General features: G+C 50.7%; 1 protein-coding gene across 1 annotated transcript; it reads left to right on the forward strand.

Annotated features, from left to right (window-relative positions):
- The first annotated feature begins 940 nt into the window (after window positions 1-940).
- On the forward strand, window positions 941-13749 carry Pin1 (peptidylprolyl cis/trans isomerase, NIMA-interacting 1). Its single transcript, XM_059267402.1, has 4 exons — window positions 941-1086; window positions 5454-5672; window positions 12717-12827; window positions 13623-13749. The coding sequence occupies exons 1-4, from the start codon at window positions 1029-1031 to the stop codon at window positions 13730-13732; spliced, it is 498 nt and encodes a 165-aa protein (XP_059123385.1). The 5' UTR covers window positions 941-1028; the 3' UTR covers window positions 13733-13749.

Below are 13749 nucleotides of genomic sequence, written 5' to 3' on the forward strand. Positions count from 1 at the left end.
ATGAGTGTGCACCATATTCACACCTGGTGAATTGCAAAGGTCCTCTGGAAGAACAGCCAGTGCTCTTAATCACTCAGCCATCTCTCTAGCCTTCCACAGACTTTTTTTCCTTTCCTTTTTTTTGGGGGGGGGGTTGTTTTATTTTGTTTGTTTTGTTTGAGACAGGGTTTCTATGTGTAGTTTCTGTCCTGGAACTCACTTTTAGACCAGGCTGGCCTCGAACTCAGAGATCCTCTTGCCTCTGCCTCCTGAGTGCTGGGTATACACCACCATGTCTGTTTCCTCCAGAGACTATCAATTGACTTAAACTGTTCGTCGGAGACGCCCACCCTCTCCTATTCCCTTTCCTCATCCTAGTGGCAATGCCATTACCCAGCCTAGGACCTAGGAAGGAGCCAGATGGAGAAGGAATAAGTTGAAGTAGGTTCTAAAAAAGACTTGGAAAGTGGGTGAGTAGACCAGTGAAATGGTTAGCCTTGCAAAAACCAAAAAGGACTGGCTTCGCTTTGGAGGAAACAGGTGGGATGAGGGAGAACTGAAAAGCCAAATTTAGGCTTTGGGCACTTAGCTTCTCGTCGCCAAGGCAACTGCATTACTATGGCAACGGCAAAATACAGCAAAAGCACCAAATACCTCCTTGCTAGTGAGCCGCTTCCGCGTGGAGGCTGGCCGACCTCCGAGAGCGGCTCAATAAGGCGGGATTGGCTGCAGCAGGAGCCAATCAATAAGCTCTACTCTCTGGGCTAAGCCCACCAAGAAGGTTTGCAGAGACATTTTGACGCTTCAAGGGAGCCTGAGCGTCCAATGGACGTCGCTTCCAGGTGAGCCAATCAGCAGTGATGTCGGGACGAGGGGGCGGAGAGTTGTGTCCAGGAAATTGCGAGTGAGTCCAATAAAATGCTAGAGCGCCAGAGACACCGTGGGACCGTCCAATGGGCGTCCCTACCGGACGAGCCAATCAACAGTGGCGCAGGTTGGCGCGGGGTCAAAGCCGCGGAGGCGGAGCTGGCGCTGCGGCAGGAGGGAAGATGGCGGACGAGGAGAAGCTGCCGCCGGGCTGGGAGAAGCGCATGAGTCGCAGCTCAGGTACCTCTTGGAGGTCGGCCAGGGGCTGGGCCGGGGCCTCGTGAGATTGCAGAAATTGGGCTCGAGCTCACGGGGACAGGCGGGCCGCATCACCGCCCTGCCTCTGGCGTGGAGGTCTGGGCTCCTCCGCGGTGTAACGGGCCCGGAGAGTCAGAAACTGAGGCAAGAGGTGGGGCAAGTACGGGCACGCCCGGACCCTCGTTCACCGCTGGGCCCGGACGCCCTTAGGAGACGAAGCTGCACCTCGGGGTTCCCTTGGGAGGAAGAGACCCCGACCTGGTGCAGAGGGCGTGGGCCGCTCCTCTCTGGGTTCTCGGGCAGCATCTGTGACACGTGCCGGGTCATCTCCAGCGCGGATCCTGCGACAGCAATGGCTTATAACCAGGCCGGTTCACCTCTGGGCCAAGCATGGTGCCAAGAGCTTTGAAAAGAATTCAATCTTTCACAAGTCTGTACGTCAGTGTGGTTCCTTTTCCCCCTATCCCTCACCCTCCCTCCATCTCCGTCCCGCTCTCTCCTCCTTCTCCTTTCCTCTCTCCTTCCCTTTTTCCTTGGCTCGTTCTCTCTCCTCCCTCTCTGTCGTGCCCATCTTTCAAGGAAGGAATTGCTCTCATTTTCCTAGTGGGTAAACTAAGGCCAGGACACGGAAAGAACTCATCAGATGATGCAGTTCAGGGACTGGGAATGCCCTGGAATGCAGTGAGTTCCCGTCCCCAGAATCCCCTTGCCGGTGTCAGTGGCAACGCCCAGTGGAGCGGTCGGGCATCTCGGGTCGCCACTGCCTGCAGAGCTCGCTCATAATTCTTATTGAATATCAGGGTCCTGGACACTGCATACGTTAGCTCTCTGAATTAACACGGCCAGGTTTAATGTTCTTAATCTCTTTCTCTTTTAGGAGGGGGTGGAGGTGGAAAGGTGTTAGACTGGATCTCTATGGACAGGTTGCTCGAACCTCCTGCTTCAGTCCCCCAAGCGCTGGGATTACAGGCATGCACCACTTTGCCCAATTTATTTATTAAGACAAGAATCTTTATTAGTAATATTAGTAGTAGTATATTTAGTGTGTGCATGTGGAGATCAGACAATAACTTCTCTCTTTCCACCATGAGATCAAACACATCTAAAGACTTGGCTGCAAGCACATTTGCCCATTAAGCCATTTTCTTTCTTTTTTCTTTTTCTTTTTAAAATTTGCTGTGTGTGTGTGTGTGTGTGTGTGTGTGTGTGTGTGTATGTGTGTAGAGAGAGAGTGCATGCGAACTCAGACTAGTCTTGAATTTGCTGCTGTAGGATGACCTTGAGCCTCCCCCCCCCCCCCCCCCCAGACAAGGTGTCTCTGTTTTGGTGCCTGTCCTGGATCTCACTCTGTAGACCAGGTTGGCCTTGAACTCACAGAGATCCGCCTGGCTCTGCCTCCCAAGTGCTGGAATTAAAGGTGTGTGCCACCACCGCCCGGCTCCAAAGCTTTATTCTTAATCCCTACCCTGGTAGCCTAAATTGGAGAGCAAAGAAGCAGCATTACTGGGGGGCTGATGTCATCTAAGAGACATCTAAGTGACAGTGAGGTGCATAAAGGAGATGGTAAATCAAAAACTTGAGGGAAAAGCCTGGCTTGGTGAGGCACACCTGTAGCACTGGGGAGGCTGAGGCAGGAGAATGGATGTCTGCTGTTGGAAGCCAGTCAGGGTAAGTTTGCAAGACTGTCTCAAAAAAAGTGAAGGAGAGCTGGTTGTGGTGGTGTACACAGGTAGAATTTGCTGAAGGAGGTGGAGGCAGGAGGATCACAAGTTTGAGGCTAGCCTGGGCTACACATTTTTAGACAGATGGTGGTGGCCAGACACCTTTAATCCCAGCACTCAGGAGGCAGAGGCAGGCGGATCTCTGTGAGTTCAAGGCCAGCCTGGTCTACAGAGCGAGATCCAGGACAGGTACCAAAACTACACAGAGAAACCCTGTCTTAAAAAAGCCAAAAGAGAGAGAGAGAAGAGGTGGAGAAGGGAGGGTCATGGCAGGAGCTTAAAGGAAGGACTCAGGAGATTCTGGGTCACTCCAAGGAATTAGAGTCTTTCTGCGTTACATAGCTGATCTAGCACCGAGAAGGGCTGGGTAAAGGGGCAGTGGTGGTGAGCGAGCACTCGGGAAGCAGAGGCAGGTGAATCTCTGTGAGTTCGAGGCCAGCCTGGTCTACAGAGTGAATTCCAGGACAGCTAGAGCTACACAGAGAAACTCTGTCTCCAAAAACCAAGAAAAAAAGGGCTAGGTATTCACAAAAGAAGGCTATCTTAGTCCTACAGAATAAATGGCAAGAATTGGTCCACTGCCAGGCAGAGGGTTGGGTTTTTTGTTTGTTTTAGGAGACTCACTATGGGGACTGGAGAGATGGCTCAGAGATTAAGAGCATAAACTGCTCTTCTAGAGGACAGGGGTTCAATTTCCAGTACCCACATGGAGACTCACTACTGTCTGTAATTCCAGTCTGAGGGCATCTGGCACCCTCTTCAGACCTCCTTGTGGGCACTGCATGCACATGGTGATAGAAGAGCAAGCATAACACCCAGATACAATTTTAAAAAGTCTATGTAGCCCAGAATAACTATGAACTGGAGACCTTCCCGCTTCTGCTTCTTAGGTGCTGAAAATGCAGCTATGTGCTGCCACACCCACCTAGAAGCATGTTTATGCTTGAGGTCACAACCTCAAGCTGGGAATGGAGCAGCCTGGATAGGAGCAAGGACTTTAGGGCTAAATCCAACTAAAACCTTAGTAACTGGCCATCTCCCTAAACCTCAACTTTCTCATCTGAAAAACTGGGGCAAGAGAATAAGGACATCAGAGCTAGGCATAGTGATACATGAGTGTAGTCCCAGTGCTTGAGAGGCTGAAGCAGAAGGATCATGACCTGGAAGCCAGCTTGGGCTACACAGCAAGACTTTTTTTTTTTTAATTTATTTGTTTTTTGGTTTTTTCAAGACAGGGTTTCTCTGTAGCTTTGCGCCTTTCCTGGGACTCACTTGGTAGCCCAGGCTGGCCTCGAACTCACAGAGATCCGCCTGGCTCTGCCTCCCGAGTGCTGGGATTAAAGGCGTGCGCCACCACCGCCCGGCAAGACTTTATTTTAGTGTCTGATGGTAATCCCAGCACTCAGAGGGGTGAGGGAGGAAGACCAGAGGTTCAAGGTCATCCTGCGACAGCAAATTCAAGACTAATCTGAACTCGCGCAGCTCTCTCTCTCTCTCTCTCTCTCTCTCTCTCTCTCTCTCTCTCCACACACACACACACACACAGCAAAATTTAAAAAGAAAAAAAAAGAAAATGGCTTAACGGGTAAATGTGCTTGCAGCCAAGTCTAAAGATGTGTTTGATCTCATGGTGGAAAGAGAGAAGTTATTGTCTGATCTCCACATGCACACACACTAAATATACTACTACTAATATTACTAATAAAGATTCTTGTCTTAATAAATAAATTGGGCAAAGTGGTGCATGCCTGTAATCCCAGCGCTTGGGGGACTGAAGCAGGAGGATCGAGCAACCTGTCCATAGAGATCCAGAGGCAGAGGCAGGCACATGTCCGAGTTTCAGGGCAACCTGGTCTATAAAACGAGTTCCAGGACAGCCAGAGCTGTTACACAGAGAAACCCTTGAACTCTCTCTTCCCTCCACCCCCCCAAAAAAAGAATAGAGCTTTGGGGTATCTACCTCTGTTTATACACAAGATATAATTGCTGCTGCTGTGAGCAGAGATAGAGGAGATGATGCCTGAGTTTTGTTTGCAGTGAATTGGATAGAAACGGTCATACTCTTACCTTTTTGATGAATGTGTGATACTGGGACTTGAACCTAAAACCTCACAAATGCCAGGCAAGCACTGTATCATTAAGCTGGATCCCCAGCCCCATAGTATTTGGTTGTGTACTTTTGAAATTGGATCCCATATAGCCAAGTCTGTTCTCAAACTCTATAGCTGAGGATGCTTTTGAGCTTTTGATCTTATTTTGTAGGGTGGCATGTGTACATGTGTGAGGTCAGAGGACATTGGGGTGGGTGGGTTCTCCTTTCACTAGGCAAGTTCCTGGAGCTCACACTCAGCTTGTTAAAGTTCCTTTACCTGCCGAGCCATTTATGCAGATCTGGAAGCTGTTTTTTCTGATTGCTGGTTTAGTGTCTGTCTCCACCTAGAGCATTAGCACAGTCCTGTCTGAGACAGGTCCTGGTGGGGACAGCATCCTCCCAAGCCTGTAGCACAGGGTAGATCGGGAAATGGGTCTGTTGAAGAAGGCACCTCCCAAGCAGGTCCTCATCCTGGCTTTCAGGGTGGAGTCCTCCTCAACCCAGCCTAAGCTGAACTAGGTGCTGCTCTCCTGCAGGCCGAGTATACTACTTCAATCACATCACCAATGCCAGCCAGTGGGAGCGGCCCAGCGGCGGCAGCAGTGTTGGAGGCAGTAGCAAGAACGGCCAGGGGGAGCCGGCCAGGGTGCGCTGCTCGCACCTGCTGGTAAAGCACAGTCAATCTCGGAGGCCCTCATCCTGGCGGCAGGAAAAGATTACCAGGAGCAAGGAGGAGGCACTGGAACTGATCAATGGTGAGTGGGGGGAATGGGGGCTTGCTGGGGTCTTCTCCCCGGTAGGCTGGGGGCGCTATCTCAGTTCCTTTTCCTGTTCCTGTGACAAAATACTCTGACAAGGGCCAGCAAGGGGGTTCAGCCGGCAAAGGCACTTGCTGCTAAACCCGAGGACCTGAATTCCATTCCCAGGATGCATGTGGTGAAGGAGAGAGCCCACTTCTGGGAGTTGTTCTCTCACCTCAGTCCACCATGATAGTGTGCTGCCGTGCCCCCTCCCCCCACTGTCCCAATAAAAATTTTTTAAAAAATGATAAGCACCTTAAGGGAGAAAGATTTGTTGGGACTCCTATCACAGTCCCAGGTCACAGATCACAGCAGGAAAGTCATAGAGGCAAGAGTGGATGACATCATATAATATTGTCAGGAACAACGAACATGTGCCTGTGCTAGTGCTCAGCTTGTCTTCTTTAGGCTGGAATCCCCTACCCAGGGGATGGTCCTGCCGACAAGGAAGATGGGTCGGTCGTTCCACATCGATTAACATAATCAAGATAATCCCCACAGGATTCCAGCAGCCTATCTGCCAGGTTATTTTAGGTTCTGCCAAGTTGACAATAAGCACTACCCATCACGGGGGCCTTGTAGAAGTCCCACCAGACCCTCCACCCAGGCTGCTCAGCTGTCACTTGTAAGTGCCTGTATTGTAGTGGGGTGTAGCTCGTTTGTTAGCATGCTCACCTAGCTTGCAGTGAGCCCTGGCTTCAGTGTCTGGTACCCTGTGAACCTGGCATCTGTAATCTCAGCATCGAGATAGAGACAGAAGGATCAGAAATTCAAGCTTGGTGCTGGAAAGATGTCTCATTATGCAAAGGCACTTGCCAGTAAACCTAAGGGCCTCAGTTCAGTTCCTGGGACTCACACAGTTGAAGGAGAGAACCAACTCCCTCAAGTTGTCCTCTGACCTCAGTGAAAATACTGTCACGTGTGCACAAATAAATGCAATTTTTAAAAAAATTCATTTGTTGATTATGTATACAATGTTCTGCCTGCAGGTATGCCTGCAGGCCAGAAGAGGGCACCAGATCTCATTACAGATGGTTGTGAGCCACCATGTGGGTGCTGAGAATTGAACTCAGGACTTCTGGAAAAGCAGCCATCTCTCCAGCCCCTGCAATTTTTTATTTTTTTTTTAAAGTCTAGGTCCCACATACTGAGTGTGAGGCCAGCCTAGGCTATTCGAAGACCTTGGAAAGAAGTGCTTATACTTGGGATGAGCTTGGCCCATGCAGGCTTCTCTCTCTTTCCTTTCTCCTTGCTCTGTGGAGTGACCAGGTCTAGAAGCCAGCATACTCTGGTTAGATAGTAGCAGTGTCTGATAAGCCCTGTGATCTGGGAGACTCAGAGCCTCACTCAAGACTCATTTTTCTCTTCTATAAAATGAGCATTAATTTATAACTACCCCAAGGACCCCTGTAGCCAGATGAGAGGCAGTTTCGGTCATTAGGGAGGGAGGAACCTGGCCATCTGTGGGTGGGTCTGGCAAGCACAGAGCTGGTCCCTTCTGTTTCTTTCTTTATAATTTACCGTAAGGTTGGCAGACTTTGTTCATTCTTCATTTGTTTTGGGATTTTTTAAAACTACCTATTTTTGATAAATGTATGTATGGGTCCTTTGCCTGCATCTGTGTATGTGTACCGTGTGTGTGCCTGGAACAGAGAAGGCTAGGAGAAGGCATTGCATTTCCTAAAATTGGAGGTAGGTTTGTGAGCTACAATATAGGTGTTGGGAATTGAACCCAGGTATTTTGTAAGAGCAGCCAGTGCTCTTAACCTCTAAAACATCTCTTCAGTGCGCGCGCGCGCGCGTGTGTGTGTGTGTGTGTGTGTGTGTGTGTGTGTGTGTACAGGTACATGTATATGGGAATGCACATGTTCAAGTGTGGAAGTCAAAGGACAATTCTCAGGGGTGAGCTCCCACTTACCATGTGAGTCCTGGGTATTAAATTCAGATCATCTGGCTTGGTAGCAAATGCAATCACCTGCTAAGCCATCTTGCTGGCCCTTTGTGTGATTTGTTAAGATTACTTTATGTGTATGTGTGAATACCTACATGTATGTACGTACACCACACGTATGCCTGCTACCCGTGGAGGCGAGACGAAGGCATCAGATCCTCTGGAACTAGAGAAACAGGCAGTTGTGATCTGCCATATATGTTCTGGGAACTAAACCTGGGTCCAAAAAGAAAATTCTGTGTTGAGTTATAAAGCCAACAAAGGCAAAAAACGAGAAACAAATGAACAAAAAAACCATCATTGAACCACTGACCCTTCAATCCAGGTTCCCTCTGCCCTGAGGAAACAGACTGCCCGCTTTGGAAGCAGCACCTCTGCATCCCTGCCGCGGCTCCTTTTTCAGCACTGGCTCCGCTATAGCTGCTGGGCAACAGCCAGAAGAAACCTGAGGCCCAGCTGGTGACACTACCATGTCCTTGTCTGAGTCAGCCAAGCTGTGTGGACAGGCCCTAGCTCCCTGTTCTCTTGCTCTGTCCCTACTTATCCAAACCCTGAGAATCCTGGGAGGCCCAGAACAAGAGTATAAGCATCACCCTTTCCAGGCTTCAAGGTTCAGCCATCTCTGGTGGAGTGATAACATCCAGCCTGATGACCTATGGCTGGGTCTCTGGGCCCCTCCTGCTGGGTCTTGGGTCTTTTAGGATGACACACCCAATGATGTTACATCTTCCCTGACCAGACCCTTCCCCTATGGGCCACCTGTGATCTGGGCAAGGGGATTGTCTTAAACATTTTTAGGGTGAAGAAACACTCTTGGTTCATTCTGTCCCTTAGTCTGCTGTAACTAGGTAGCTTGGGTGACAGAAGTTTCTTTTCTCACGGTTCTGGAAAAGTCTATGCCTGTGCTTTTCCCTAGATTCACTCTCACCAGCCACCACGGACCTGTGCCTTTCTCCCTTTTCCCATCAGGTTCTTGGTGAGATTGCTTTTCTTGTCTTGCAGACAGCTGCTGCTTCTGTTGTGTCTTTGGTGATCTTGGCTATCTTTATGCCCCCTCCCCTTTAATGATAGAGTTTATGCAGCCCAGGCTGACCTTAAACTCCCTGTGTAGCCAAGGGTGACCCTGAACTTCTGACCTGTCCACCTCTAGCTCCTGAGTGCTGAGATTATAGGTTTGCTCTGCCATCCTAGTTTGGAGATTGAACCTGGGGCCTGGTGCAGGAAGGCAAGCACTCTGCCAACTGAGCTCAAACCTTAGCCTGGCTGTGTCTCTTTTCATGAACAGGTCCTTATCATTTCAGGGCCCACCCTTGTAGACTCCTTATCTCCAAGGATAGTCATACCAGGAGCCAGGTCTTCTTCATAGTGAATATCGGGACGTTGTCATGCAGCCTGTAGCAGAGCAATGAGCATTTATGTCTGTCAAGGACTCGTTCTGCTCTGCATCAGGCTTGACTATGGCAGTCACTCATTCATCCCTCAGAATCACCCTCTGAAGTGAGAGCTCCCATTAACCTATTAACTTTTTTTCTTTTACACTCATTTATTTGTATGTGTGCAAGCGTGCCACCGCAGGCATGTTGAGGTTAGAGGAAAACGTACAGCAGGGGTTGGTTCTGCTCCACTGTAGGGATCCTGAAGATGGAGCTCAAGTAGTCAGGGATGGCACAAGTACCTTAACCCACTGAACCATCTGCATGGCTCCCCAGTGCCCCAATTCATAGGCCAGTCATTTCATGAGGCTCCCAGAAGCAGAATCACTCCTCCCTCAGCCACTGGATATTCATAAGGCTGAGGAACCACAGAACAGGATCAGATCCCAGCAGCTGGAGTTAGAGCTGGGCCTGACTCCCTTCTGAAACTTAGGGACTGCTGAGCCCACACAAGTCTGCAGAGATGGACATTCACCTGTTAGGCTTGCTATCTGGGGAGCTCCTGAACACCCTTGTCTTTGTTCTATTGCTATGAAGAGACACCATGACCAAGGCAACTCTTACAAAAGAAACCATTTAATTGGGGATTGTTTTCCATTTCAGAAGTTTGTCCATTATCGTCATAGCAGGGAGCATGATGGCACAAATGGCACTGGAGAAGTAGCTGAGAACTTGATATCTGATCCGCAGGCAGGCAGGCAGAGAGAGAAGGAGTAACACTGGGCCTGGTGTGGGCTTTTGAAACCTCAAAGCCAACCCCTGGCAATACACTTTCTCCAGCAAGGCCACACCTCCTAATCCTTCTAATCCTGTCAAACAGTTCCACTCCTTGGTGACTAAGCATTCAAATATATGAGCCTATGGGGCCTTTTGTGTTCAAACCACTGCAACCCCAGGGCGAGTAGAGGACTCTGTTCCAGTGTGGCAGCTCTGGAGAGGCTGCTCCAAGAGGCAGAGTTCTCAGGGTCCTGGCTGGGATGCTGTTGGCCAAATTGGTCAGGTACCCTCAGAGGAGTTGCTTCCTCCCCACCTCCCAGTGAGGCTGGGATTTGTCCTGGAGGAAGCCCAGGAAGTCTGGCCTCATCTCTTGAATACAGAGGTCCAGGTGACAAAAAAAACAAGAGATGGCAGTGTCTCTGTGAAGAATAGTGATGGAGCCCTCTCTCCTTCCTCCCGGCTAACTTCTGCTTCACTTACTCATGAATTCCTTGGCCTCCAGGGACTCCTGTCTTGTGCACAGGTCTAGGTACAGGGTGGGAAACAGTGGGAAACAAGGACACCTGGCTAGATTTCCTTTCTTTTTTGAGACAGTATCTCGTTATGTAGCCTAGACTGCCTCAGTGTCCTGAGTAACAGGACTATAGGCATGTACCACTCAGCTCAGTGCTTTCATTATTTAAACAGCTATAGCTTGACAATGTGTAAGAAACTATGGCTGGAGGGTGTGGGGGCTGGAGAGACGGCTCAGCTATTAAGAGCACTGACTGCTCTTCCAGAGGACCCAGGTTCAATTCCCAGCACCCACATGGTAGCTATCAGCTGTCTGTAACTCCAAATGTGACACTGTCACACAGACATATATGGAGGCAAACACCAGTATACATAAAATAAAAATGAATTTTAAGAAAGAAACCCTGGCTATCCCATCTACAGATCCCTGTGGCCATGGCTAGGTGGACATAGGCTGGAGGTGGGCAGATCTTGGGTAGGTCCTTTGATCTCCACAGAAGAATATGGGGAGTTCAGTGCTGTGAAGGTGGGGCTGGGAACACAGCCAGGCATCCAGGGAGAGGAGAAGCAGTTTACCAGGTCAGGATCACTGTTACGATTTATTCTGTACACAGGGACTCTTAATACCAGGGATACCTTCCAGAAGTCAAACCACACGGCCTGTGTGCCTCTGACAGACTCTACAAAGTGCTTTGTGGTGACACCCAGTTCTTGACCAAGGCAACAAGTATAGGCAGAACAGAGTGGAGTTGGGAAGCCCCTGGTAGTCAGGTGTACCCTGGCAGTGTGTAGACCAAACACCAAGGTGGCTACTATGCAATGCATTCAGATAGGGATGACTCCTGGGCTCTCAGTCATACTGCCTGCCCTGTGTGCCAGGCATTGGTACCCTGCGGGAGCCTGAGGCTCAGAGCTCCTGGAAGTGCCTGGGTTCCTGGGTCTCAAGGCACTGGTTAGAGCAGCTAATAATACCCCTTGTCAGAAAAGCACCAGTTGGGACCTTCAGTGCTGTGCACACTGGACAGCTCACAGGTGTTCAGAAGCCTTTCAAAGATCAGGAGGGAAGGGTGGGTGAAGTCCAGCAGCAGCTGTGTCAGGCCATCCTCATCTGCAAAGAGCTCATTGTGGAGCCTAATGAGGCAGGAAGGTTGAGGGTTCGAGGATAGCCCAAACTGCATAGGAGGCTCTATCTCAGATAAAAGGACAGGGTCCCCTGGGTAGTCTGCCAGGCTCTCTGGGAAAGCTTTGAGGGCTGCACAGGCCAGGGTGGCTGCCCTGGGAGTCTGTGTGTGTGGTGGCTACAGGTTGGGCAGGAGTAGGAGACAAGATGTCTTATGTGTCACAGGCTTTTTTGCCCACTTCAGGCACTGCCTGGACTCAGGTGCCTGGCAACTCCCCACCAGCACGTGTCTGTGTGTATAACAAAGTCTCCGCATATCCGCATGCATGTGCATCCTGCTCCTGAGACATGAGTCATACAGACACGGTGCTGTGGTCGCACTCGCACATTTTGTTGTTGTTTGTTTGTTTTGCTGGGGTTTGGTGGTTGGTGAGTGTGTTTGAAGGTTAGAGGACATCTTACAGGAGTGGCTCTCTCCTTCCACTGTTGTGGGCTCCAGGGATGGAACACAGTCAGACTTTGTGACACATGACTTTGTTGTTATTTTGAAACCTTGCTTCAGTCACTTCGAATACCTTCCTCACAGCAGCCCTGACCTAACCCTGAAGGAGAGTCACAGCCCAGGGGAGATGTTTTAATGCCTCCTGGGCGCTGCCAATATAGTGTGGGACAATTGTGCTGGTGCTCACACACAGCCCTTACAGCCTCACCCCAGAGTCTCTTCAAAATGTCCTAGTGAGCGCTCTGCTGTGCCCCCCATGTCGCCCAGGTGGGGACTCCTGACGCCCACAGCTGAAGATGTCACCAGCTCCTGTGCAGAGCTTGGCTGCATGCTAGCCACCTGCGGTCTCCAGGACTAGGGGTGGGCAGCCATCTGCTGTGAGGTTCCAACTCTGTTTGTGTCCAGGGCTGAAAAGCAGTCACAGAGTGCGTGTGTGGGTGCTTATATTCTTGTGCATCTGTGGGTGACTAGCCCGGCTATTAAGGTATAGTATGGCCACAGGAGCATGGGGATGGCTGACAGGTTTGCACCCTGGGGACATGCATGTGAGAGGACCGTCTTCATGGGTGCACATGATAAGGACACAGGTGTGATTGCTTGGGCATGAGGGGTGGGAGGTGTTGTGAGAGGGCAGGAGCATGTCTTTATAGGGAACAAGGTGCACAGGCCAGGCCTCACCAGCTCCTAGGAGTGGCTTGCTCTCCCTGTGTCCTGGCTGGCCCCTGTGTCTCTGACATGGGGCTCTCCTCTTGTGTCCCTACAGGCTACATCCAGAAGATTAAGTCAGGAGAAGAAGACTTTGAATCTCTGGCCTCACAGTTCAGCGATTGCAGCTCTGCCAAAGCCAGAGGAGACCTGGGTGCCTTCAGCAGAGGTGGGCAAGAGTGGGTACACCCGGCCCCTTCCCTCTAGTGTTGGGGTGGTTGGGTCCAAGAAGGGAGGGAAGCCCTACTCTGTGCCTTCCTGGTCCACCAGGTGGCAGCACAGCCCTCAGGCTTCCTGGCCTGTGTTTTTTTGTGCTGCAAAAGGGATATAAAACCTCACTGGTCTCTTCCCTCCAGGATCATTGCCCCCCTCACAGGCCCATCAAGGTGACTCTGTTCTGTCATTGCCATCTCCTGATAGAGCTGTAGGATGGGATCCCTGAGAACTTCAGGGCTTGTCACCCGGAATCCTATTCTCCCCTTTGACGGGTGGGGAAAACAGGCACGGGAGGCAAGGTCAGGACCAGATAGGCAACCCAGAGCTCAGACTTGTCTACCAAGGGCAGAGGAAATCAGGATCCCCTCCTCCTCCCTCTGTCCTTCATCTCCTTGGCATGGGCTGAGAGTGCGAGGTGTGGGCACCTGCCTGGGAGAGGGAGCCTAGCAAAGCCCTCTGCTGTCAGCCCAAGCTCCCTGCAGGATAGATGATGCTCGGCTGGGAACCAGGAGAGTTCATCATACAGTGTGTCTAAAAACACGGCACAGCTCTGCCTGCCATCCTTCATGCTGTCCTTGGGCTTCCCAGAGCCTCCTTAATGGGCCTGTGGCCCTCAGCTGGGCCACATCTCAGCACTGCAGTGACAGGGCCATAAAACCTGTGATGAATATGCTTGAGACTAGGTGCGGCAGGAGCCCATCTGCCATGCAACCGCGCCTGACCCCACCACCTCTGCTGTTTCACACAGGTCAGATGCAGAAACCGTTTGAAGATGCATCATTTGCTCTACGGACAGGGGAGATGAGTGGGCCAGTGTTCACAGATTCGGGCATCCATATCATCCTGCGCACAGAATGAGGGCAGGCACCTGGCCA

Source organism: Peromyscus eremicus, chromosome 7, assembly GCF_949786415.1.
Source record: "Peromyscus eremicus chromosome 7, PerEre_H2_v1, whole genome shotgun sequence".
NCBI classification, from domain to species: Eukaryota; Metazoa; Chordata; class Mammalia; order Rodentia; family Cricetidae; genus Peromyscus; species Peromyscus eremicus.